The 27,262-nt window shown below is 37.9% G+C and overlaps 1 protein-coding gene across 1 annotated transcript in view; it reads left to right on the plus strand.

Annotated features, from left to right (window-relative positions):
• clmpb (CXADR like membrane protein b) overlaps positions 1 to 27,262 on the plus strand; it is a 93,129-nt gene that overhangs the window by 56,459 nt on the left and 9,408 nt on the right. The window contains exons 2-4 of the mRNA XM_030151994.1: positions 5,891 to 6,042; positions 21,969 to 22,173; positions 24,416 to 24,583. Of these exons, the coding sequence (XP_030007854.1) occupies positions 5,891 to 6,042; positions 21,969 to 22,173; positions 24,416 to 24,583 (525 nt within the window). The remainder of the gene's footprint in view (positions 1 to 5,890; positions 6,043 to 21,968; positions 22,174 to 24,415; positions 24,584 to 27,262) is intronic.

Consider the following 27,262-nt stretch of genomic DNA (forward strand, 5'->3'; position numbering starts at 1 on the left):
CTACATTGTGGCTTCAAAATAAAAGTATAAATCTTATTATGTGATGGCAACATGATGTGCAGAAATGGCAAGAACATGAGGAAAATAATGAAAAGTTGATATTTTTATATATTTCTCTACCTGTCTCTTCATTAATGTGAATTGCTCTGTAGGTACGGGCTTCTCCTCAACAGAGTCTTCTCTTCAACTCCTCAAACAGAATGCAGAAATGACTAACATAATTAACCCTATAACCCCAAATGTATCATATTTGATACATGAGTTTTGAAGCCCTCTACATAATCAGTGTGATACTTTTTTCTTGAAAAACCATGATTTATAAATTTAGATACATGCTATAGACAGATAATCCACCAGGGGGGAGGAATTTGTTCACCAGAGGCCTTTCCAGTAACACTACAAGATTGCCGTTAATGAGGAAGGAGGCAGAACTTTGCCAATTTTGAAAAGGAATTACCAATTTGTTAGACGTGTTTGTGTTATATTATGTTTTTGTTTGTTCAGTAATAATAATATTTGAGCATTGAGACCCAATGTATTAAATGTGATACAAAATTTTAAATCATACATGGAAATTGATATTTGAAAAAAAAAAAAGTTTTTTGGTTGTTCAGAAGGACCAATAAAGGCTCCGGTTTCAAAGAATTGGAATTTTCTGTCAATGATTTAATGGTTCAGGCTTTACAGGGTTAAAAGTATGGTGACATATTACTATAGCATTAAAATAAACTGAGCTTGTTTGGTGGATTAATGTAGAAAGAATTGTTCAGGAAGTATGTGTTACGTGTTTTAGCAGTTTGTTAATTATGAATAGGTATCTTTGTACATCATTGTAACGAATAACTAAGAAAAGCGCCATGTCAGCAGAAGGGAGCATCGGTCGCTGGATATGAGGGAAGGAGGATTATGGGATTTTGTTCCTTCAAAGAGCCAGCCTCCAGTCAGTGAAAGAACAGACCCTTTGATTTTCACTGGAGCAATATATTCATGACTTGGACCTTGAGACTACAAGGAGACTAATGCAGTGTGCCACATGCAAAACATGTGTTTTAAAGGTGCACGATAACTCGGTACATTTAAAGAGATTACCACATAAGAAGGTGTAATTAAAAAAGGAACTGTGACTGCATGAATTAGGACTCCCCTCTGGTATAGCCTAGGTGCTCACTAACAAATGGAGATGGCGTCCTCTCCGCTGAAAGATCTGAGGGATTTTTTTGGCATTTCAAGCAAGTCTTCTTTCAAAATCCTCAAAGAGAGCACAGGAAAGAAAAGGTCAGGGCAGACATAGCCTCCTGTGAATGTCTGCGCCATGTTGGTGGTATTTATAGTATATATGTTTGCCATTTGAATATCGAATTCAGGTCACACATGAGCGCTGTACTGTGGGTGGGAGCAAGTACAGCCTTTTAAACAGTACGCTGAGCTGTGAGTATTTCACTGTTGTCTCATCATCCCTATGCTCCTCTCAGCATGTCCCAAGCTCAGCTAAAAACAACTAACTGTACGTCAGCAATAGGAATGGGATGCATTGTATTTATATTTGCAATGTCAGATTTTGCAAGTTACATGCATGAAGTAATGTTTCAGAGAATTTACATGAAGGTCATAGCATAAACTGTTCCTCTCTTCCACTTCTGTTACCAATCCTGTTTCTCAGTAAGCCTCTAATTGTCAAAAATAAACAGTCCCAACACACAGCCAGGGTATGACGATAATTGTTACCGTTGCCTGCTATAGTGATCCTTTACAGGTTATACCAAATCACAGGTCTGCGAACTCAGACACTGATTTAACGTCTGGAAAAGGCAATCCCTTGCATCTCCATTACGCAGATAAGGAGCAGAGAAGGTTCCTCTGACGGCATGTACTCACATAAAGCATAAATCATACACTCCAGCAGTCTCATATACATAAAATGTATATGGAGACATATGTGGTACATTCAGTGTGTACATTAGTACATGTGCACACAGTAGGGAATTGTCATCAAAGATAAAACGGCAATCCCTTGAATCTTTTTCTCCTTTTGTGCATTTGTTAACCTGCACTGAAAGCCACCTTTTTGATGGTATAATCCATCGTCCACACCGCTGACTTACTGTACTAGCTCAAAATATAGTGTTGCTCCATCTCTGTATCCCTCCTTTCACTCCTCACCCCATTTTATCTCCCCCTGTCCCTCTCCTCTCTGATCTGCTGTGTTTGAGTACCAGAGGTCATAAGCTTTGGACGTGGCAGAGGCCCCAGCCATGCCAATGTGCTGACTGAGGGGATATGGGGCTTGACTTTGGGCAGTGTGAAAGATCCAGGCCTGCCTTGTTTGTCTGTCTGTCCGTCTCACTGGCCACACTATAATAAGATTGCAGGGCTCTGTAAGGCGGATTTACTGGAGCACAACTCCCCCTAGGGCCTTTTCATAGAAATTGGTTCCTCCATATTTCACCCCAGCCTTCTCAGTCTCTCTCTTTGTCAAATGTGTCTATCTTTCTCTCTTCCTAAACCTCTGGTGTTAGATCTCGCATTCTTTTCTTAATTACGATATGCTTCCTCTCTTTCTTTCTGAGAATAAAGATTGAACTTAGCACAAAAACCATGAGAGCAGGAATCTGAGCCGTATAGTGTTTGGAAAGGCAGAGAGACAAGCAAACAATGAAAAAGAAAGAGGGATGGAAAATATGTATGGCAACAGCTACTATAGCACAAGTTCTCTCCACATTTATTGCTCTTTCAATATGGTCATGTTTATTTAGATGCCCTTTCCCATGTCCTTATGGAATCTCATAAAGCTTTGTGAATAAATACACTGCACTGTGACCAGGAATGTTATCTGTGTGCAGGTTTAAGCTACCTCGGTTCACAGTTTTTATTGTTACAAGGTCACGTTACTGCAAATGAAAAGCCAAGATCACACCCTAAACTTGACTGACAAAACAATTTTTCATGTTCTGTGCAAAGCTGCCACAGAGATGAGTTTTGTTGCCTCGTAGTTCTTGTTGACACGAATGACGGGGTCTTGCAGTCCAACTGTCCCAGCTGTGCACACGGTGAATGAGGCCAATCCAAATGCAAGCACAAACTCACTTCAAGGCGAGCTTATTTTGGGAGCACTGTGTCATCCATTCCACAGCACAAAAGCCCCTCTGCAAGACCATACATAAGTGGGAAAGTGGAGAGCAGTGATTGTATACGGAAGTATACTCTGATTTGTCTGCCAACGCTTTCTGGCTGAAAGACAATTTTCTTTCCATCACATAGAGACAGAAGATATTTCCTATTTTTTTTAGTCAAAAACAAACAATGTAGGGCATGTCATGTCTCATTGTTTTGTTGAGTTGACTTGCAAAGCTATTATCAGGGGCTTGTTATTTTTATTTTTCAAGGTCATTTTAAAAGTTAGTTACATGAAAGTCAAGTACATTGTGTGGAAAAAGATTGCAATGCCCTGTTTCTTCGGTCACCCTGGCCCTAGCTGTCTCGCGAGTAAACTCTTCCCATTTACGGGGCCTCCTGTTGGAGTGGTGGGCTGTTAAAGGAGAGGTGGGAGGTGAGAAAGGAAGCATTGGGCTCTTATCAGGCCTGCTACACTGTTCAGCCTTGGGCTGCTGATGAGTGTGGGAGCACTGATTACAGAGGTTAGCCTGAGGTGCACAGGGGAATTGGTGGGCACAGGTCTTCCACCACACTGCCGTACCACCAACCTTACATTAACTCACATCATTAGGTCCAACCACCTGCACATGCATACTGAATTCTCCTTTGCTTTACTGCAAAGCTTTCCTTCTCTTTTGACATCCAAACTAATGTCAGCGGGCAGCCCACAAGATGGATGACCCTGCAAATTCTGCATTAAAAAATCATAAATGGGGATACCTTCAGGGTCCAGGAACTTCTTGGTGAGGAGGGGTGGCCCTTTTTTCTGCTGACTAATGGTTTGAACTAAGCAGGTGATCCAACAGAGCGGGGGCGCCTCCGCAATTTGTTGTCACCCCTGGGTTGCAAAAAGGACTTTGTAACACTCTACCGACCATAAAACTCTCTCAGTCGAAATGCTGAATTCCAATTTGAAACTATAAACTTGACTGACAGTGAGAAGCCTGGAGTGTGGGTTTATAGCAGAGCACTCGTGGAGTTTAAACAAAACTGAAGGAACTGCTGAAATCCACCAAATGATGTCATCCTTATGGGGCGAAGCTCTTTTGGAAGAAGTGGTTTCTTCGCCTCTATGTCCTGCGTCAGCACTGACTCATTGGTTTCACAGCACAGAGCTGACATTTTCACTGGCCCAAAGATCCCTTATGGGACAGGGTGTTGGCTTCTGTGAGGGTGGACCAGCAAACAAGTGGACAGACACTGTGCTGATGCATTCACAACCACATTTTTGTCTCTGGAACATTTGGCATTTGAGTATTTTATTGTCTGGTAAGCAAAAACACATTGTTTCAGTGCAAACTTTGTCCTGAGTTGTACGCTATACAACTACTAGGAATCAGTGTATATTAAAGTGCCTGTATTTACCATGATGTCATTATTCAAAGCATTTATTAATACGTATTCTGTAACTTCAAGGACATTAACTAAGGTTTCCTTCAATAACCTCTGAATTACTTTTTTTGATAGTTGTTCCACGTGAATTATAAAATACTTTGCTCAGTGAGGGCCTTGAGATTAATAATGAGCCATTATTGTACTAATATGTACTTTTCTTTAATAACAAATTTTACCGTTTCAGTTTAAATGTGTTCCACACCATAATGTGTACTGAATCTATGTAAACAGGAGGAATTATAGGACCTCTGAGCACCTATTAGGCAGCATGATAATGACAAGGAGATGTACCAATATTTGCTCAATGTGTACGTCCCTGCAAGGTTCTAAATGAGCATCTGCTGGGATGGATAATTTTATTTTAAGCTCTTAGAATCCCCGGGAGCTATTGGCTCATTTGGCAATTAAATTAAAGACAGGTAGTTAAGTTAAATGTTGTAGAGTCAAAAATATCCATCACATTTCAGTTTCTAAGCTCAGGCATTAATGCTCAGGCTTTTTACCAGGTGGAGGGAGTCGAATATCTCAGCAGCTCACCACCCCCTCTAGACACACACCAATACCATCCGTAGTTCCAGCTTCCAGCAAACCCCTGTGACGCCTCTGGCTAATTCCACTCAAGCCCGCCAGGCTGTCCAGCATCCTCCAATAAATTAGCCTTGCTGCTCCCCCACTGAGACACAGGCCCTGACAGTCTGGCCAGTGCCCAGAGTGACTCGCTTACACACACACATGCACACACATGCAGTAATTGCTACTTTTTACTGCAACGCAAGCTCTTAGCTGAGTAGACTGGATTTTTTTAAGTATGTGTTTTATCAGGGATGATTGTATCATCCCTTTGCAGTAGTTGGAGGTGGTGTTTTTTTGTCTTTTTTTGTCACACATAATGAGATAAAAGTGATCAAGGCTAGTATGGAAACATCTGCAGTTCAGTAAATATCACCGTAGACATTTCCACATATAGGACATATAGGTCTCCGGTAAGCTTTGCACCTTTCCTTCCAGGCTGCCACTCCCTGAAGCTGCTGCTGAGACTAAGAATGGTATTTGACTGCTCTTGTCAAAAAGGTTTAACCAAAATGCTTTTCTTTGATGTCCTATGCCAAACTCTATTTCATGTGAAAAGAATCCCCGTTCTGTCCCGTGTCATCTCTCAGAGAGTGATTGGGATTCTGGGTCATCTCTCTCGCTACGTCTTCGGTGTCACTTTCTTCTATCAGCATGTTTTTGCTTCCTATCTGCAGCATCTGTCTCTTGTCTCAAGTTTGGATCGAGTCAGTGTACCCATCTGACATCTCTTCTTCTTTTTTTTCCCTCCCTCTCTCCACCACTCCCTCAGTTCTCTTCTGCCTGCTGTCAGTGGGGGCCCAGACGGAGATGAAGAAGGTCGTTGGGGACAATGCCACCTTGCCATGTCACCATCAGTTCCCATCATCCAACTCTCTTGACATCGAATGGCTACTACAGAAACCAAACTCCAAACAGAAAGTGGTGAGAATAAATTGTTGTCTTTATCTCTGCCTTCCTATTAACAATGTGCAATTAATTATTAAAGGGGTCATATTTTTGCTAAATCCACTTTTATTAGTCTTTCGTTCATGTATTTGTGTATTTGGACCCTAACAGTTCAAAAACTTTGAATTTGAACCCTTCAGGTGCTGCAAAGCTATCTTTATATTAATTCCGGCAAAAATTGAGTGGATTTCTACAACCTGTTTCAATTCCTGCTTAATTTCTTACATTTTATAATTAGTTACATCATTTGCACATATAAGGTCAAGACTTCCAACGAGCATTTCTCCGAGTACGCCATAATTGTTTATCAGCAGCAGTGGTTGTTGTCCATACTGAAAATTAGGGCTGCACGATTTTGGCAAAAAATAAAATCCCGATTTTTTTTCCTCTAAAAATTCGATTTTCGATTTCAATTTTTGGATGAAACTACAAAAGACAGTAGAAGTCAGCATGTCATTTTTGTGAGCAGCCCGCATTGCAAGCCACTGCTCCCTACTTCAAATCTGTAATGGTATCACATGACAGGCCCACAGAAGTTTTATTTTTGTATTTTTTTTTCATTAAATCTTTATTGAATGAAGTAGAGTATGCAAACAATGTATACAACAAAAAAATAACATAAGTTTGCCAGGGGGAATAGACTACACATGAGAGAGATGAAATCCCTTTTTTAAAAATCCTCCTAATTAAAAAATCTGATTTCGATTTAAAATCGATTAACCTTCATCCTACCATGACAGTTTACATACAAAACTTACCAAGTGGGGTCTTTTATGACCCCAGTCTTATTTTGGATGCAATTCAGTATGAATTGAAAAAAATTGTCATGATATGTCACTTAGTCAAATAGTTAGTATGCAGCAATGTAACCAAAGTATAAAAATACATTTTGTAGCGATGTTTATTGTGAAATGGTCAATGGAACAATCAACAAACAACGAATCTGACAAATGCTTGTGCAGCAGTATATCGTGCAGGTCTACCTCTCAAAGCCATATTTCACTGTAAAGGAAAAGAATATCATGTTACAGATAGATTATTACAGGTAAGTATGTTAGAAAACATATGTGTCATCAGACACATACTGCCAATTTGGGAAAAAAATGTTGGGGTCATCCATGACCCTGGACACTCAGTCCATCATAACAAGTTCAGTTGATGTGATGATCCAAAACTTTTTACAATACAAACACCGGATGACACCAAGGAACAAACTCCTGAAACCTGTAATGTTTCAGTTTAACACACAATGACACACATGAAACAACGTCTGGGGTCATAAATGACCCCGCTTGGTAGGATGAAGGTTAATCGTGCAGCCCTACTGAAAATATGTCCAAACTTCGAGATGAGTACCTAAAATGTTCAGTTGTTGGTTGTATTAACAAACACAAGTGGTTGAACGGGACAGAGCAGCACGGTCAACAACCTGGAGGGGGCGGGGCCTGAAGTGGCTCATTTGAATTTAAAGAGCCAGCGCTCAAAACAACCTTTCTGGTGTCATTACTTCAGAAACAGGGTTGAAGATGGACCTGTGGAGTTAAATTAATGAAGAATTCAGACCCAAGCATAGCATTTACAGTTTATGTAGACCACAGGGAAATGTTTTAAAATGCATAATTCCATTTAAAAAACCAAAACATCACTCCTTTGAGTTATGTCAGAAAATCACCTCGCCAACAAGGGCAAAAAAAATATTGTTTTTTTGGGGACAGCCAAGCAATAAACGACTTACTAGGCCAAAATATTTTAAGTACATCTTTCATGTGTTGAATTCTGCTGTTATAAGCTTGTGACCTTTACAAGGCAACTTTAAAACACAGACCTCTGTCTACTACTGCTGTGTTTTTATATATACTTTGTGTTTATTTTTCTCCCTCTTCTTTTCCTTATATCTCTCATTTAAATACAGTCTTTTTCCTTCCTCTTATCGTGTCATGCAGATTGATGAGCCGTAATAGTTGCACATTAACTCAATGCCCAAAGTTACTGTGGCAGTTAAAGTTTTAGTGAACCCACAACGGAGCAATCACCAGGCAGAATGTTTTTTTTTTCTGCTACATAAATTACATCTACAGTAATAGCATCAAAATGATTCAGTCCTAAGTATAGCTTCAAATGGTTAAAAGTCCTAAAAGAGCCTAAAGTTAGCTTTGTGTATCGCAGCCTCTGAAGACATTTCATTTCAGTGGTTTTGAATCATTGCCTTTCTTCACACAAATTGAACATAGTATCTGATAACAGACGGTGCATAAAAGCTCACAAGCTTTCTGTCGGAAAAAAAGAGATTTCCTTTCTATTTGGCAGCCATTTGTTTGTGCACTGATGTGTTGTTCTGCACAGAAAAGTGTAACGGAGAAAAGAAAGAAAAGGAAAGTGTGAAGGGGAAACAGAGGAGCTAGAAAAGGAAGAATGGGGGAAAACAAGTGTCTTATACGCTTTGATGATTCAAAGGGGGGGGGGGGGGGCTGCCACATTGCGATGAATATTTAACGGGAAGATAACATTGAAGGCGCCATTAATTAAAATCAAACGTCTGAAAATTTGATTAGGAAAGAGACTGCGCCTCTAGCTGAATGAATAAATCATTCTTTTGTTCTGCTGGAAGGCCGTGTTGAGAGGGAAAGAGCATCTTGTCAACATTTAGCTTCTGTTTGCAAATGTACAGGATACATGTGTTAAGGACACTGAGGGGCTGGAGACAGGGCATGGCAGAGGCACACTTGGAATCAAACATGAAAGTGTTTTCTTCAAGTTGGATTGTATAGTATTGTAAAAAACAAAAAAAAACCTTCACTGTGTTGACGTGAAATCGTGAGAGCTATTAAATCCAGTATTACCATGGCAACAGCTGTGGAGAGAAGTGAGTGATGTCATTTTCCAAAGAACAAAATAGTGAAATATCTGCCTTTGCACACAGTGTTATTTCACTGAGACTGAACTGTGATAGTAGTAAGATGCATCTATGACTAGGATTCTTAGAACCCTTACTTGATTTATATTACGAATATGCTTTTTTTATTTAGTTTTTTTAGGGCCTACAGTGTTAAAAACAAAGTGCACCTCACCTCAACTAAGGTCAATAGTTCACTCTTCTCATTCCACAATATTATGATGATGATGATGATGATGATGATGATGAAATTCTTTATTCAGTCATCACATAATAATACAACCAGTGTCAACAACAACACTTCAAACATTACAAACATTACCAACAGGTTAATGACTGAAAAGGCACAGGCAGAAGCAAAATGCTTATATTAATGCCTGTCCTACATAACAAGTTAAGCTACCCAGCACCCAATATAGGAAAAAGAGAAAAAAAAAAATGTATCCAAGCAAACAAACAAGCGAAACATAAAAAGGTGAAAATAAACCAGAGAAACAGAAAACTTAACCACCAAATTAATGGTAATTTAATGTAGCATCAAAAATAAATTATTTACCTATTACTTGTTAGAGCTTAACAATTGTATCCTTCAAAAACTGCCTTACGTACCATTTTTTTAAATATCAAAAATGGGCTACACATTCTTAAATCCATGCTGGCCTCATTCCATAGTTTAACTCCAACAACAGATATACATCTTCTTTTTGTCTCTTTTTTAGCTTTTTGTACAACAAATTTACAAACATCTCGCAAATCATATTTAGACTCGTGTGTCGAGAAAAACCTTTGTACACAGATGCAGAATAACTTTAATTTGGCTTTATACATTATTTGCATTATTTTATAGTAAACCAAATCATTAAATTTCATAATATGGGATTTCATAAACAATTCATTAGTATTTTCATAGTAACCGGCCTTATTAATAATACGTATGGCTCGTTTTTGTAGGAGGACTATAGTATTTACAGTTGTTTTATATGTCGAGCCCCACACTCCCACTTAATATGACATATAAGGAAGTATAAGTGAACAGTAAATTATATGTACAGGCTGGGGAAGCAAAATTTACAATATTTTGAGGCAGGGATTGAAAGACAGTGTATGACCAATTAGTTTATTGAAAGTCATGAGAATTTATTTGCCACAAGAAAATGTACATAATAGAAAATGTTTTTATTCTATGTGTCCTCCTTCTTTCTCAATAACTGCCTTCACACACTTCCTGAAACTTGCGCAAGTGTTCCTCAAATATTCGGGTGACAACTTCTCCCATTCTTCTTTAATAGTATCTTCCAGACTTTCTGTTAATAGTTTTGCTCATAGTCATTCTCTTCTTTACATTATAAACAGTCTTTATGGACACTCCAACTATTTTTGAAATCTCCTTTGGTGTGACAAGTGCTTTCAGCAAATCACACACTCTGACGTTTGCTTTCCTGATTACTCATATGGGCAAAAGTTTCTGAAAAGGTATGGATAATAGTGTTAGGTATGATTATGACATCAATATATGTTTGGTTTCGAAACAATTGACGTAGTGTCTGCTGAGAAAAAACAACTAAATGTTCAGTGTAAATTTTGCTTCCCCACCCTGTAATGCCTTATGATTGAGTATATTTCTGGACTTATACAAGATTGACATTGATTTTGCAATCTTTCCTTTTATGTATCTAATATGTGGTTTCCATGTTAATTTGTGATCAATAACAACCCCTAAAAATTTTGTATCAAACACTCTTTCAATTTCAGCAACACATATTTTTAATGTAATGTCCCCATCAATTTCTTTTCGATTCCCAAAAAACATAAATTTAGTTTTTTTAATGTTAAGTGACAATCTATTGACATCCAACCAAGTTTTAAGAATTTCTAAATGCCTTTCAACCATGGACAAAAGTTCCTTTAGATTTTTCCCAGAACAGTACATATTTGTATCATCCACAAAAATAATAAATTTTAATAATTCAGTGACATTACAAATATCATTAATATAGAGCAGAAAAAGTTTTGGACTAATCACCGATCCTTGGGGTATGCCACAGGTGACCTATCAAGTTATTATAGTTTATCAAACTATAAATGATGACTTATGTTGAGTTGGTGCCACTGGGTTAGAGTATTTTTTCTCTGCCCTATTTTCATCAAAATCTATGCAGTCATTACTAGGGGTGTAAGAAAATATCAGTTCTGCAATATATCGCGATATTTCATTTCACAATACTGTATCAATATTAAAAAGTACTGTATTGATAGTTTTAGGTATTTATTCAAATGCAGATATTGTTGAGGTTCATTTTAGTTTTTTTGTTTATATTTTATTTATTATTATTTAACACTTTTTTTTATTAAATAATAGTAGTTCCTTTGTTTGGATTGCACAAAAATAATGTTATGATGTTGGTTATGAACTGATAGAATATGAACATTTGAGCAGGATCTTAAACTGTAATGTCTGTAAAACATAATTTAAGTTTTAACACAGGAAATTTTTGTGATATTGCATTAGATCCTGTAGTGATCAAATAAAAAATGTGTTTAGTATTTGTGCATATTTCTGGTGTAATTCCATTCTTCCAGGAAATAATCTTTTAAAAAAAGAAATAAAACCAAAAAAAAAAAAAAAAAATTGACACTTTTTAACAGTATCGTGATATATTGTATTGTGATCCTAGTATTGTGATTTGTATTGTATCGGAAGATTCATGCCAATACACACCCCTAGTCATTAGGCTTAACTTGCATCAGTAATGGTAGTTGGATCTACTGGTCCGTCTGACCAATTAGACCTGGAAATTTTACACAAGTTAGGTCTTTACCATATCACAGTCTACCATGGAGATCTGAATCCACATCTGGTGTCTATTTTTATTTATTTATTTATTTTTTTCCAGAGAATTTGTCGAGATTGAGCGATAAAACATCCATTGTTTCTCATAAATGAAGGCGGATCTTGCTTCCATGAATGAATAAATCTGATAATATATTAGTTTCAGAGAAATGGCCTAGCACTGAACATATTTCATGGTTGGTGTTCCTGACATATATACATGCATGTTTTGTTTTGTATTATTGACAACATAGTGGGATTATTCAGTATGGTGGTAAGGGTCTGGAATGCCTGATTTTTCTTTTCCTGCTGACAGTCAGACAGAGAAACAGACAAACAGAAGTGATCATAAAGAGCAGGGGTGTCAAACTCATTTTCTTCTAGGGGCCACATTCAGCCCAATTTAATCTGAAGCGGGCCGGACCAGTAAAAAAATAACATGATGGGCAAAAAATAATGACAACTCCAAATTGTTTTAGTGCAAAAAATAACGTTCAGTTATGCCAATATTTACATTTACAAACTATCCAAACAAAAAGCATGTGAATAATCTGAAAAAAAAAAAAAAGTCATTTGTTAAGAAATATAAGTACAATTTTGTCAATATTCTACATCAACTTATCATTTATACATGTGCATTACAGATCAGATCTACAAAGATACTAAACCTTTAGTAACAGGCAGAATATTGTTAAAATCGCACGTAGTTTTCTTTAGACATTTCAGGTTGTTCATATTTGTTCAGGTTATTCACATTTTATTGTTAGAGGATCGTTTGTTAAAGCTATACCTACCGATGTGGCATTTCTCACAGCACTTAGTAAAAGTTTGAACATGAACAACCCGCCTCCCTCCAAAGCCCCACCCACTTCCCCCTGCCTGAGCTCTGAGGCTCCTCCTCTCTCCTCCTCTCACCTGATGCGCGCGGAGGAAGCAGAGGCAGAGGTCCGGTCCACATCGGTGTGTCCGTGGACTCCTCCCTCAGTAATCAGATACATCATCCACCTGCCGCGGGCCCGCGGCCCCTGTTCCATCAGTAGACCCTGTATTTAAGGTTCTGGTCTGTGCAGCGCTGGGTCAGTGTCTTCACTGCACCGTTGAGATGAGGTGCCCAGGCGACGGGCGCGCACACTGTGAACACGTGGCCTCTGTGAATTTTCCTTGGACATTTGAGGTTTCATAGTCCATACATTTATCATCCTACATCATCCTACACTGTGTGACACCAAGTACATGTACTTGTATGAGTCCCACGGTCATAAAAGCTGAGCTTTATGCAGACCTGTTCAGTCCAGTATATCCGACTTCCGGACTTATATCTCCATCCTTCATTCATCAGACTCCTGTTTGTTCCCCTTAGTTGTTGTTGATGTTAATAAATCCGTTTTTTCCCTTCCACGTGTGCATTTGAGTTCTATCCATTCATATCCTTAGACAGTAGACTGTGGTTAGTGACAGGAGAAGCAGCGCAAGTGAAGCGTCAGATTCAGAGGGACACATATCGGATGCGGGGACGGCGATAACAGATTGGATGCTGGACGGCTGTAATGGATGATTGACAGGAGGCTCAGCTAGGTTCGGCCAATTATTTCATTCGGACCGACTAAAATGATTGGTCAGACTTTTATCAGAAATATATGAGAATTAGACATTTTTGAGTTTCAATACCTGGTGGATTTCTTTTACATTTCAGTTTGACACACGCTTATTAGGAGCATTTTAAGATGACAAAAGAAAAGTGTAAAAATGCCACATCATACGGTATAGCTTTAATGTAAATATTTTCATAATTGAATGTTTTTTGCACTAAATCAAAGAGAAAAAAATGGTGTTGTCATTATTTATAGGTTAATATGATAGTATTTTTGAGTTTGATGTCCTCACTTGCATCTTGCAAATTCGTCCCGTGGGCCAGATTGGAGCCTTTGGCAGGCCGGTTTTGGCCCCCGGGCCGCATGTTTGACACCTGTGATATAGAGGTAGTGTTTGGGTGTATGAGTTTACTTACTCAGGACATAATACGCTTTAAAGAAATATCCCTACTCTGCCACAAACTGTCAGATTGCAGCTTCACTTAACAGTTTTTACTCAGTTTGACTCAGTGTAGCCTGTATTTATCTCCGTCCGTACTGCTTTTGTTGTCAACAACTTCTCAGGTGGAAAGTCATTTTAATCTTGAAAACACTATAAATGTAGTTCAGATAAATAACTCAACCAAAGTTCAGTGACTGCATTGCCTTCTTTAGAAATGACGCAGAAGGCAGGGGTGTTTTGTGTTTATTTTCAGTCTTTAAGTTATTATTGAATAAACCACCTCATTTTAAATGCAAACTACACTATGAGCCACAGGCCAACTTACCAATTGATTCTTACATTCCTCATTTTCACTAACATATTCTCTCAATATCAGTCTTATGAGCATAAATAGAACACATACAGTGCAACCTACAATCATATTTCCATGAATAACATATCCAGAGTAGAAGTGGGCCCACAGGCTGATGCTTTTAAAATATGCTCCACTTTATTTAGGTGCCATAGCTCTGTCACTGTATGCCCCATAGCTGTAGCACTGTAATCTATGTCTGTTTGCATTTATGGTGTGTTTGTATTTTACATGTTTGCTTAGAAGCTCGTTGGTGTTTGTGTACCTATGTGTATGTATGTGTAAACGGCCACTCGTCACCTGTGATCACAGCAGGTGCCCCTGTTTCTTAGGCACTGATGCGCTGTGGCACCAGCATTTAGCAGTCCCCATCTGCAGGCTCTCACTTGCCCTGAGTAATAGGCCACTGTGACAGCTGTGTTTGTTTGTGTATGTGGATGGAGCAAGAGAGAGAGGCAGAGGGCGAACACACAGAGAGAGAGAGAGAGAGAGAGAGAGAGAGAGAGTAGCAAAGAGAAATAAGCAGAGGATGGAAATAATCAAATGCAAAAAAGACACTAAAGTAAAGATGAAAGTCTTCCAGGAAACATTAGTTTTACATGTCTATGCAGGGATTACAGAGTGGGTGTCTCATGCTTTTCTTTTTGAAACTTGTAATGTGTATAGATAAAAGCATTGTTTATTTCTACTGTATTTTACGTTATGTGGTAAAGGCTTGTTCTACATCACAGGTCTCCCCCAAAGGGTCCAGTCTGGCCCGTGGGATGAATTTGTGAAACACAAAAATTACATTGAAGATATTAATCATTTTATTTCAGGTTCCTCATACAGACCAATTTAATCTCAAGTGGGTCGTATCAGTAAAATACTATCAAAATAACCTTTAAATACTCACAACTGGATGCTTCTATTAAACAGGGTACACTTTGGTATCTGGCACTTCACCAGATTTTTAGACCCAATAATAAAAGACAAATGTAGACATATGTCCCCCCAGGATGTACCTAATGATCACCTCAGATAAATGCAATAAAAATTATATTCTTGTTCTGAGCCATCCCAAAATTAATGAATTTATAATAAAATATTGAGGCCAAAAATAGGACCAAAATTTGGACATGAAAAGCTACCGAGGTGTTAGTGCATTTGATCTGGAAAACGTGGCTTCAAATGATCTTAAATACCGCTATAAAGACACTGTGTTAAATTTGTCATTCCTTGTGGTTTTTCTAATCCAGACATGTGGGTTTTTCATGAATCTTCAGTCTCATTCCAGGTTTTGTATGTAACCCATCGTGTCCACTTGTGTTACATGCAGAACCTGCCCAGTTAAACGCATATAAATTGCGAATGATTTTGCAACAGCAGTCATTTTTGTGAAACACTCTGTCTTGCATAATTAGTTCGATTTTCAAAATGTATCTGTGAGAGAATAAAGATACTCACAAAAAAAGTAGCATAGTAAATTTTCGTGTCCTTTTGACCGTGTTACATGCAGATTTTTGTATTAAATATAATGTCAAATAATATAAAAATGTGTTTTATCTGAAAAATAGTTTCTCTTTTATCTCAGCATTTATTTATCTTTAAAATAGACCCAAAGTGCTTCCAAACTTGCGTCATAACATTAGTCTACATCTGGTTTGAATTGTTAGCCCCCATGTCCTGTTTTTAGGGACCAGTTTCATAGAAGCACCCAACTCCAAATTTTTGTCTTTATAACATTTTCATTTCATTTTACTGTATTTACACGAAAACAAACTATGATTTCACAAAAACCCAAATAACCTGAACAAATATGAACATTTTTAAATGTCTGAAGTGCAAGTTAACCAATATTCTGCCTGTTATTAAATGTTTTGTGTATTTGTTGATCCACTGTGATCTGTAAGTTGTAATTTACATGTGTAAATGATAAACTGAGATAAAATATTGCTAAAATTGCACTTAGATTTCTTAATAAATTTCAATTTGTTGATGTTATTTACATTGTTTTAAAGGATAGTTGGTAGATGTAAACATAATTTTACTTTTTTCACTCTAAAACGTAGAGGAAAGTTTGGAGTTGACATTATTTATATATTAATATGTTATTATTTCACTGGTCCGGCCCACTTCCTGCCTGCTTGGCCACTTTGGGGTCCAGAGCTTTCAGCCGCTCAGCTCCCTGCCTCTGGAATGCCCTCTTAGAACATATAAAAAAATTCAGACTGTTATCCCATCTTAAAACTTATTAATTCAGACAGGCCTACTCTATTACATAATTTCACTATTATCTGCTGCCATTTGTATCTATGTATTATATATATATATATATATATATATATATATATATATATATATATGTGTGTGTGTGTGTGTAATGACCTCCACCAAGGAGGTTATGTTTTTGCTGGCGTTGGTCTGTCTGTCTGTCTGTCTGTCTGTCTGTGTGCAAGATAACTCAAAAAGTTATGCACGGATTTGGATGAAAATTTCAGGAAATGTTGATACTGGCACAAGGAACCAATGATTAAATTTTGGTGGTGTTTGGGGGGGGGGGGGTGTCACTGATCTGCCTTGGCGGAGGTCTGCACTTTTCTAGTTTTAATTGTGTTTTATTTATTTTAACAACTTTGTACAGTGACTTTGAGTATCCTGAAAGGTGCCTATAAATACTAGAAAAGCACTCGAAGAGCACAGACGTCCGCCAAGGCACATCAGACTCACCGCATACAAGCATTTAACCCCCCCCCCCCCCGCCCCCCATCTCTGTCTGCCTCACAAAATTCTTCTTCTCCTCCTGTCCCCTTCCCACAACCAAATCCACTGAAAAAGTTCCATCACGTGACCACATGTATTGTGTTTATAATGTCTTATGTCTTATGTATGTGATGTATGTGCTTGCATTATCTTCACTGTAATTCTTTCAAAGGATTTGTGTTGGGCGTATGCGCACGCAGCGACCGGCAGTGAGTGAGAGCTTGCTGCAAAACAAATTTACCCACGGGTATAAATAAAGTCACCTTGAACCTTGAACCCCCAATATCAACATTTCCTGAAATTTTCGTCCAAATCCGTCCATAACTTTTTGAGTTATCTTGCACATGGACAGACAGACAGACAAACAGACAGACAGACAACAAACCAATGCCAGTAAAAACATAACCTCCTTGGCGGAGGTAAAAATGCATTATTATTATTATTATTATTATTATTATTATTATTATTATTATTATTATTACCTCCGCCAAGGAGGTTATGTTTTTGTCGGCATTGGTTTGTTTGTGTGTTTGTTTGTCTGTTTGTCTGTTTGTGTGCAAGATAACTTAAAAAGTTATGGACGGATTTGGATGAAAATTTCAGTAAATGTTGATACTGGCACAAGGAACAAATGATTAAATGTTGGTGGTGATTGGGGAGTGGGGCACTGATCTGCCTTGGTGGAGGTCTGCACTCTGCTTTTCTGTTATTATTGTTAAATTTGGCTTAATGTGGCCCCTGAACTAAAATGAGTGATGCCCCTGTTCTACATATTGTTAGCCTCATAGCATCATTGCTATAATTGCAAAAGTCATATTTTTATCTGTGTAACTTTATTCTCCTTACACTGCTGCTTAATTTTTCATCACTGGCTATGACCTAAAAAAAATATGACTTGCTATGAGGCTAATGATATACTATATGCTTGATATAGAGATGTCTGAAAACTAAATAATACACACATACATTAGATGACATAGCCACACAGTTACATCCATATGCATAGGTCACATATGTATTGTACACCTATAGTACACACACACACAAGCATATGCACTGCAAATATAAACATGCCAATATATAACTATATGTGAAGCTACATATGAAGTGCTGATTTTCTCATTCAATTAACCCTAATTTTTGCATGTACACACAATGCACCGCTACTGTTCATTCCATTCCCTCACTGTATCTATAGCATTACTGTACGTCAGAGGTCCACCCTGATTGGTTGCTGTATTTTCATTGACATGTTTGGTTATGCTGAAAAGATTAAAATGATTAATGGGTTTCTTCTTGAGTTAGTCAGGCCTTGTAATTAATCGTGAATATCCAGAGGCCTTCAAGTCACTGTATTTCCTATAGTTAACTAATGAGCTAATATGAGTATGGATTGTGATTTTTTTTCCTTGGAGTAAGCAAATGACGTCAGAAGTATAAGAGTTAAGGAAGCCTATGACAAATATATGCTCACAGGCAATAAATTCAGGAAAACCTGCTTTAAACAAAAAGACTAAGAATTAGGCCTGCTTCTCCCAAACTTACCGTTGGAACCCAAAATGGGTTGCTGAGCTGTTTTTACTGGGTCGCCAAATGTCATGAGTAAAATATGTAAAAATAATGTGATACATGAATTCATTTTTCTAATTAAAACAGAAGAGTGTTCTCTGGAAGAGTGTGTAAATGGGAATACAGGGGAGAGGCCTCAATCATGAGGACAAAACAAAACACAAATGATAAAACGCCCTACTTTTAAAAGGAGATGGGCTCCAATCCTTGATTATCACAGTTTTTTTTTTTTTCTCTCTCTTCCCATTGGTGTAACCTAAGGTGGATATATGATGATATACAGTATGTACATACTGTATAGGTTTCATCATAACTGTAATATGTATGTCTAAATGTGGACAATGTAGAAATATATATAATAGGAATGTACATTTATCTTCACACTATAATCCAGTGTCCATGGAATGTCCATGTAGAAGAATGGAAGATAAATACATGAAAGGCTGTTTTTCCTTTTTTTTTCTTATTGTATGATGAAATTTTATACATACATTTATGTAAGGTGAAAGCTACTCTCAAGGCAGTCTTGTTGTGTACTGTTCATTACCTGTCTTTTGCTGATAATGGCAAAAACGTAGAGGAAAAAAAACAAAAAAACAAAACATAAATGATGTAAGAGATGCAACAAATAAACTGTAATGTAAAAGATTAAACAACAAACACAAAAACTCAAGATGAGAATGATACAAAGGAGACTGTTTTAAGGCAAAAAAAAAAAAAAAAATCAGTCATGTATTTTTGTACAGTGTGATTTGTTTGGGGGGCGGCCATGGCTCAGGTGGTAGAGCGGGTCGTCCAATAACCAAAGGGTTGGCGGTTCGAATCCCACTCTATCCTAGTCAGTCCGTTGTGTCCTTAGGCAAGACACTTCACCCTCCTTGCCTCCAGTGCCACTCACACTGGTGTATGTATGTTTGGTGGTGGTCGGAGGGGCCATAGGCGCGAATTGGTAGCCACACTTTTGTCAGTCTGCCCCAGGGCAACTGTGGCTACATATGTAGTTTACCACCACCAGAGGGGGAATGTGAGAGCTAATGGATCAATAATGTAAAGCGCTTTGGGTGTCTAGAAAAGTGCTATATAAAATCTAATCCATTATCATTATTTGTAGGTGATGGTGTGTGGCCAGTGAACTAATATTATCTAATAGTATCTGTAATTGACATTCTGAAGTACATTTATGGATTTATTGAGGAAAAGTCAGTACAAATGTGTATACGTCAACCGTTCTTTTCTATATTTGGATGTGAGGTACAAAAAATTCTAGGAACCACTAAATGAGGCGATTACAACTACTGCTGATTTCTTACCACTCATGAAACATCTGTTTAGATTCATCATTAAATAACATTTCCAAAAGTAATATCATAAATTGAGTTCCAGTGCGGGTGCTTTAATCTGTGAATTCATTCGGATTCGGTCAATTGGACAGCTTTGCTCCAGTTACAGATAATCAACTAAATGAACTGGCATCACAGGAAATGCATTCATACTGAAAATATGACCCGCCTGGTAATTGAAAAGTAGTTGTTAACAATGTTGCATGTGAGCATTGGTATTCTGTGATTCTCATAACCATCAAAACAATTATTTTTATTTTAATGATTGTAGTAAAAAAAAAATAACAAGGATTTTACTTCTTCTAGAATGAATTGTAAGTCAACCCTTCATCAGCATCAGCATCTACTGACTAAAATGTTTAATATCTTCTTAACCACCAGTCCCATCAATACATTGAAGTAAGTCAGGCAAAATGCAGCTTCTCACTTTTTCTGCTGCATCACATATGACCCTTTTGGACGTTCAGAGACTCCATAATGAATGTGGAAATATTACCGTATTCTGCAACATTGATTCACCAATAAAATCCATGTAGTTTGGCTAATGACAGTAGATGGTGACACTTCTTGTTTATGTTCAGTTAATGATATATTTTCCAGAAGAAGTCAACTTCAGTTTTCCCTTTTTTTTATATAATAACCTTTATATTCACTCATTTCTTATGAACGTCTACATCTAACAAGTGGTGCCAAGCACAATAAACCCCGCCCCTCGCACGTATTGTAGCTTGTTTTGGCATCGATCCACCTGATGTCATCATGTCTATGCCTGTGCTGATGTCAGCATACCAACTGCCTCTATATATGTGCCAAGGTTGAATTAAATTGAAACAAAACTGGGACAAAAAAAACGACTTAAAAATTCATAAAAAATTTGAACTTTGATCTGCTTTTCCCAAAATGTAACTACATCTATTCTGGGTCATTGGCAATCTATAAACCCAATTTGGTATGAATTCAGCCAATAGTTTTGCTGCTACAGACATGTGAAATTTCACCTATTATAAGTAAATGGGGGAAAAAAAGAGTTAAAAAATTAATTTAAAACTTTAAACTTTTACTGATTTTTCCCAAAATGTTGTGATATCTATTCTGGGTCAATGGCAATCTATAAACCAAATTTGGTATGAATTCAACCCATAGCTTTGCTGCTATAGACATTTGAAATTTCACCCATTATATGTAAATGAGGGAAAAAAAAGATTTTAAAAATTCATAAAAAATGTGAACTTTAACCTACTGTTCCCAAAATGTATTGAGATCTATTCTGGGTCACTGGAAATCTATAAACCCAGTTTGGTATGAATTCAACCAATAGGTTGGGAGGTAGAGTGTTAACAAACAAACCGAACCGAAAACAATACTCCTCGCCTCCCATTTGGGGGGCAGGGCAAATATGGAAAAAGTCTGATTTTCTCTGAAAAATGCAAAATACAGAGTATAATATCACAATAAATGGTGATTAATCACTCAGGAAAGGTTAGATTCAGAGGAAAATTCATTTGGTACTCACCACAGAAGTAGTTCTAGGTCTTTGAGATTTAAAGTCACATATTTACACATGCATATATGAGCACAGACCTGCTAACTCGTCTTCTGAACAGCTTCAAATTTTCCATCTCATCTAATGCTGCCTTCACGTGCTATTGGGAAAATGATCCTTTCCACTTGTGACTTCGAAATTAGGAGTGCGTTGTGTTCAAGTCCTTTTGTTGTTACAGCGAAATAAATGAAAAATGTCTGACACAATTTATCATGACCTGCTACTTGGGTAAAGTTTTGGATGTGTTTATTTAACTGCTAAAGTAATTTTTTATTGATGTTTTTGTCAAATTGTGTATGCTATACATGTGTAAAATCATCAGCGAACAGCAGCAGAATGTTAACAAAAGCATTGTTTATCCTTCATGATTAACTCCCCTGTTACCCTCCACCATGTTGAACAGTTTAAAGGTTATTTTCATCTCGGCAGCTCGTGTATAAACATGTTTTTTTCCAGTTCTCAAGTGAAAAATACGACACGTGGGGGCGTTCATATGCAATTTTCAAGTTCGTAACTGGTATTTACCTTAATTCCCACAGCGTGTGAATGCAGGATAAAACCTGACACACATAATAAAATGTGATTTTCTCTGTATCTAGATCATTACCTTCTTCGGGGGGCAGGTGTACACCAATGAGGCAACAGGCAGTGAGGCCAGTCGTCTGTCTTTTGCTGGGGAGTACCTGGGTGGAGATGCCTCCCTGCTGATCAGTGACCTGCTGCTCACCGACTCTGGGGAATACTACTGTAAAGTCAAGACTGGGGGAAAGTACCACTGGAGCCAGGTCAACCTCATTGTGCTGGGTGAGTGTAATGTATGCACACACAGGCTGCAGGCAGAGAACACACACAGGTGTACGCATGCAGGCATGTAGGTCAGAGTATGAAGAGACCCAAACTCATTTTACTCATTTGTGTGTGGAAAATACAACATGCACATATACACACTCACACACAGACCTAATCACTGGATCATTAGCCTGGCACATTTCCTCCGTCATGCTGACTGATCTAATGATTCAATTTGATTCAGACAGTGTGATTTGATTTTGCTCATGCTGTTTGGGTTTGTTCAGATTGGTTTGTTGATGAGGTGAGAGCAAAAACATTTGACTGGGTCTGTCGGAGCACAGAACTGATTGATTAAGTTAAGGTCTGAGGTACATGGACAAGTACAAAGTTCGAGTTCTTATTATGTATGGTTTATTACTTTAGGTCTTTGATAAAATATACAACAGACCTCTCTCTAAGTTTGTGGGGCATTTTGTAATGAAATTTAGAAGTTGAAAATGACATTGAGAATAAGTCAACTATCATTAGTCTGCAGATAAGCTACTTAGGAAAATTATTTATACTGAAACGCAAGTCTTGCAACTAAGGCTAAGCCTGTTTTGGCCTCATAAGGCACAGCAATGTCATCACTGTACAATTTATTCCATTTTTGTCGTCTTTTTGTTTTCCAGATGGTTATAAATGGCTTAGCTTTACCACTAGCCCAGTGGTTAGATGTGTCTCAAGCCACATATAGCTAAACAACTGAAGGACAGACGGCAAAAGGGAAATGGTTATACGACAAAAGCCAAGCACAAAGTCCAGCGGGAGGAGCGAGATCATTCTCAATGTCAGAAAAGCAGGCGATTTATTAAAACATCATGGGAGATTAGTTCAACCCGCAGTTATTGGTTTTCTAATGGAACAGTCTGTTAATCCTCTCGCTCACACTCTCCTCTCTCTTCCATAAAGACATTTCAGTGAGTTAGTGCCTTGATTTTTACAAATTGCCCTCAGCTTTGCAGTGACACTTTCGATTTTGAGAGAGAAGAACATTTGCATTTTTCTCTTGCTCCCCACGCTAAGATAATAGCTTGGCAGCGAAACTGGTAGCTGGCTTGGCATGAGACAGTGTGGGAGTGTATGCATTTGCATGCATGCCAAGGTTTATGCATACCTTCTGTGGCTGCATATGTGTGTGTTAATGTGCAAGCTTTTATGAATTTACATGCGCAGAATTTGAGCGTGTGCATTCTTATCAAAATAGGTGTGCTTGGATTTGTGTGTTTGTGTAGTTACATGCTCCAACAACCCTTGCTGCACTTAGGCCTAACTGACCCTGACAGAGCAGCAAAGTGTACAAGCGAAGCATCAGTGCTCCCTGTTCAGTTTCTCTCATTATATTACTTACTAAGAGTGTGAGCAGAATATACTCAGTTGAAATCCCGGTTCATGTACCAGCTATCACTAACTCACTACATCTGAGTATTACACTTTATTCTACTACAAATAAAGCTACAGCAGCCAGATACCAAAAAAAAAAAAAAAAAGACAGCATCCTTAATGTGACAGCAAAACAAAAATACAAAATAGATGGTTAAATTTAGCTCACCACTGATCTAAAAATATGTCACTTGGGAAACAGATATAACTGTGTGCTATTTTCTTGCTTTTATAGCTTAGCAGTGCCTTTCAGCATGGTTCTAAACAGAGCAGCTGTACGGTTCTCAGCGGGCTCCAGCTATACACTACTGTGCCTGAAGCTACTGGACTATGACCAAAACCTTTGACCTGTGGAGAACATATTACCGCAAGCGCTCACAGTCAGCTATGGGGTCACATTGATCCATTCCCTATGGGACTGTTGTTTCTGTGACGTGTCAGCCAACGCTGGGGAGTGACTGTGATGACAAGCTACATTCACCTATGTCTCACTAAAAGCAAAGGGAAAAGGCAGCTATACATTAAAAATCTAAAGACAGTTTAATAAGTTATAAGCCGTTATGTTATTATTATTAGTGTCTATGCAACAGTCATGTCTTTTATTCTGAAATCATATGTACAATGTGTTGTTGTACCCTTGTTTACTCTATAGAAAAGGTCATACTGTAATAAGTAATATGACCGTAATGTGAACTGTGATGACATATTTTGACATACTAGGTCACATTTTAAGCCTCTCATGCAGAGATGGGAGGCATGATGTTAATGTTTAATACTGTATATAAGGGAAAGCTGAAAAATAAAAATAGTTCTGATGTCTGTGTGTCTGCAGTCAAACCCTCCAAGCCAAGATGCTGGATGGACGGAAAACTCCTGGAAGGCAGTGATGTCAAACTGAGCTGTAAGTCCAGCGATGGTTCAGACCCCATCAACTACAAGTGGGAACGAGTACTGGACAAAGGGAAGAGTCTGGGAAAACTGCCAAACCTAGCATTGATAGGTAAGGAAAATAATTGCCCGTGCTTTGACATGCTGATTCACCATTCAAACTCAATAAAAGTTTCTGCAGAGATGCGCTATGAAGATTCATTTTCCTGCGAGAGGTTTTTATGGGCTGCATTTATCTGACAAATTGTTTTACTAGCATTGCCTTCCTCCCACTTTTACTTTTGTGAATCTGAAAACACTGTCATCAAATTTTTTCACAGTACAGCTGGTCCCTGAGCTCCTTCATGGGGATAATTAGTGACAATGCTTTGCTCAAGGGCACTTAAATGAGCACGTTTTGTCCCAATTAGGGATCTGATTCTGCATGCTTCCCTTATCTTTAGACCTCGTTTAAGTAATAAACCCATAAAATCATACAAAAAAAAAAAAAAAAATTCAGCCTAAGACCGCATTATGCAACTCCATATTTTTCCAGGAAATCAAACAGAACCTACCCCTCTGATTTCCACTTATACTCTGTTGGGATGATTTATATAAACATGGGGATCTGATGGAAGACGTCTCTGACATTGAAATGTCAGTTTGGCTGAAGTGAATTATACCTGCTTGTTTGAAGTCAGCTGAATGTTTTCTTGGATTCTGTGAAAAGTGGAGAAAACCAAATGTAATATGTAGAACTGGACTGGCAGCTCCCGCTACATTTTTCTACCAAAAACAACACTGGCTCGGTGGTAGCCCCGAGGCATACTTCATTCACATTGTGTGGATTCTGGCATTCCTCTTGGATCATAACCAGAAATATCTCCCTCTAAATAGTAACAGAGATAGTTTATAGCACAAAATGTAATGGTAGGGCAGTTCTCTCTACTGTGCATGTGCTAAACTGACATAAACACCTCCAGGGTGTAAATCTCTGTCTCAGTTTGCCCTGCAGTCTTCTACTGGCATCCAGGGTGGCACGTGCCCAGACCAAAACCTTCAAATTAATGACCTCTACCAAACAACACCTGTTCAGTCTAATTAGTTTTCACTGGATGATAACACACAGCATCAGTAACCATTATTTATAGGTCCAGTGAAAGGTAATATCACATGTTTGTCATTGGTGGAAATGATTAAATATCTCACGCGGGTGCCATCACTCTCCCAGATGTACTTCAAATTGTGTTCAGTGTGATGAGTTTCAGTCTTAAATAAACACTATGAATGCGCCTGTCGCTCACTCTGTCATCAGCAGAATAACATGCATTTAACCCATAAAGACCCAAACAAACAGCCACTGGTGACCAACACCATGAACTGACCTAAACTGTTTACAGGGTGGGGAAGCAAAATTTACAATGAACATTTAGTTGTTTTTTCTCAGCAGGCACTACGTCAGTTGTTTTGAAACCAAACATATACTAATGTCATAATCATACCTAACACTATTATCCATACCTTTTCAGAAACTTTTGCCCATATGAGTAATCAGGAAAGCAAACGTCAAAGAGTGTGTGATTTGCCGAATGCACTCGTCACACCAAAGGAGATTTCAAAAATAGTTGGAGTGTCCATAAAGACTGTTTATAATGGAAAGAAGAGAATGACTATGAGCAAAACTATTACGAGAAAGTCTGGAAGATACTATTAAAGAAGAATGGGAGAAGTTGTCACCCGAATATTTGAGGAACACTTGCGCAAGTTTCTGGAAGCGTGTGAAGGCAGTTATTGAGAAAGAAGGAGGACACACAGAATAAAAACATTTTCTATTATGTAAATTTTCTTGTGGCAAATAAATTCACATGATTTTCAATAAACTAATTGGTCATACACTGTCTTTCAATCCCTGCCTCAAAATATTGTAAATTTTGCTTCCCCACCCTGTAATACCTGTTGATCCACTAATTCTATTAATACATGTAAATAATTGGTGTAAAATACAGTTTTGTCATCTTTTCATGGTCATCAGGTATGACCCATTTGGATGTTCAGAGGCTCTGTAGTGAACGTGGAAACACTGTCACCTTCTACAACATTAATTCACCACTAAAACCCATGGAGTTTGACAAATGATGGTGGATGGAGACACATGTTTTTATGTTCAGTTAATGATATATTTTACTGAATAAGTCACTTTTTTCTTCAGTTTTCTCCATTTCGATATAATAACCTTTTCAATTTACTCTGAGCTTTTAAGAACATTTATATGATCAGTAGAGCCTGACCGATTAATAGGCCCTTTGTATCACTGATTAATCAGTACTGGTCAATATGTAACCGATATATGAACTTTTTTGCTATGCGGATATTCTGTCGCTCTGCTCCTGTGTGTCTGTGCTGCCTGGAGGGTTAGAGGAATAGTAACGCGTTTTCACTTTCACTTTCACTTTGACAATTATGCACCGCTCACCCGTGCCCCATCTTACGAACTATTCACCCCCCACCCCCGTTATTTTTGTGAGATAAAGATGCAACTGTTAATTCACATGTCCACCAGTATCTAATATAAGACTCTTATATCCTGTGTATCAATGTTCTTTTTACGGATATTTCCTGATATATCGTATATTGGCTTTTTTTTTTTTTTTGCCCCTAATATCGATATCGGCTTTTGTCCCAAAAATCCCATATAGGTCGGGCTCTAATGATTAGTTAATTAATTATAGGAAAATGCGTGATTTACACTGAAAAAAAGTCAAAATAAAGAGGATAATATTACAATAAATGGTGATAAAAACTTTAGAATGGT

This window comes from Sphaeramia orbicularis, chromosome 13 (assembly GCF_902148855.1).
Source record: "Sphaeramia orbicularis chromosome 13, fSphaOr1.1, whole genome shotgun sequence".
NCBI classification, from domain to species: Eukaryota; Metazoa; Chordata; class Actinopteri; order Kurtiformes; family Apogonidae; genus Sphaeramia; species Sphaeramia orbicularis.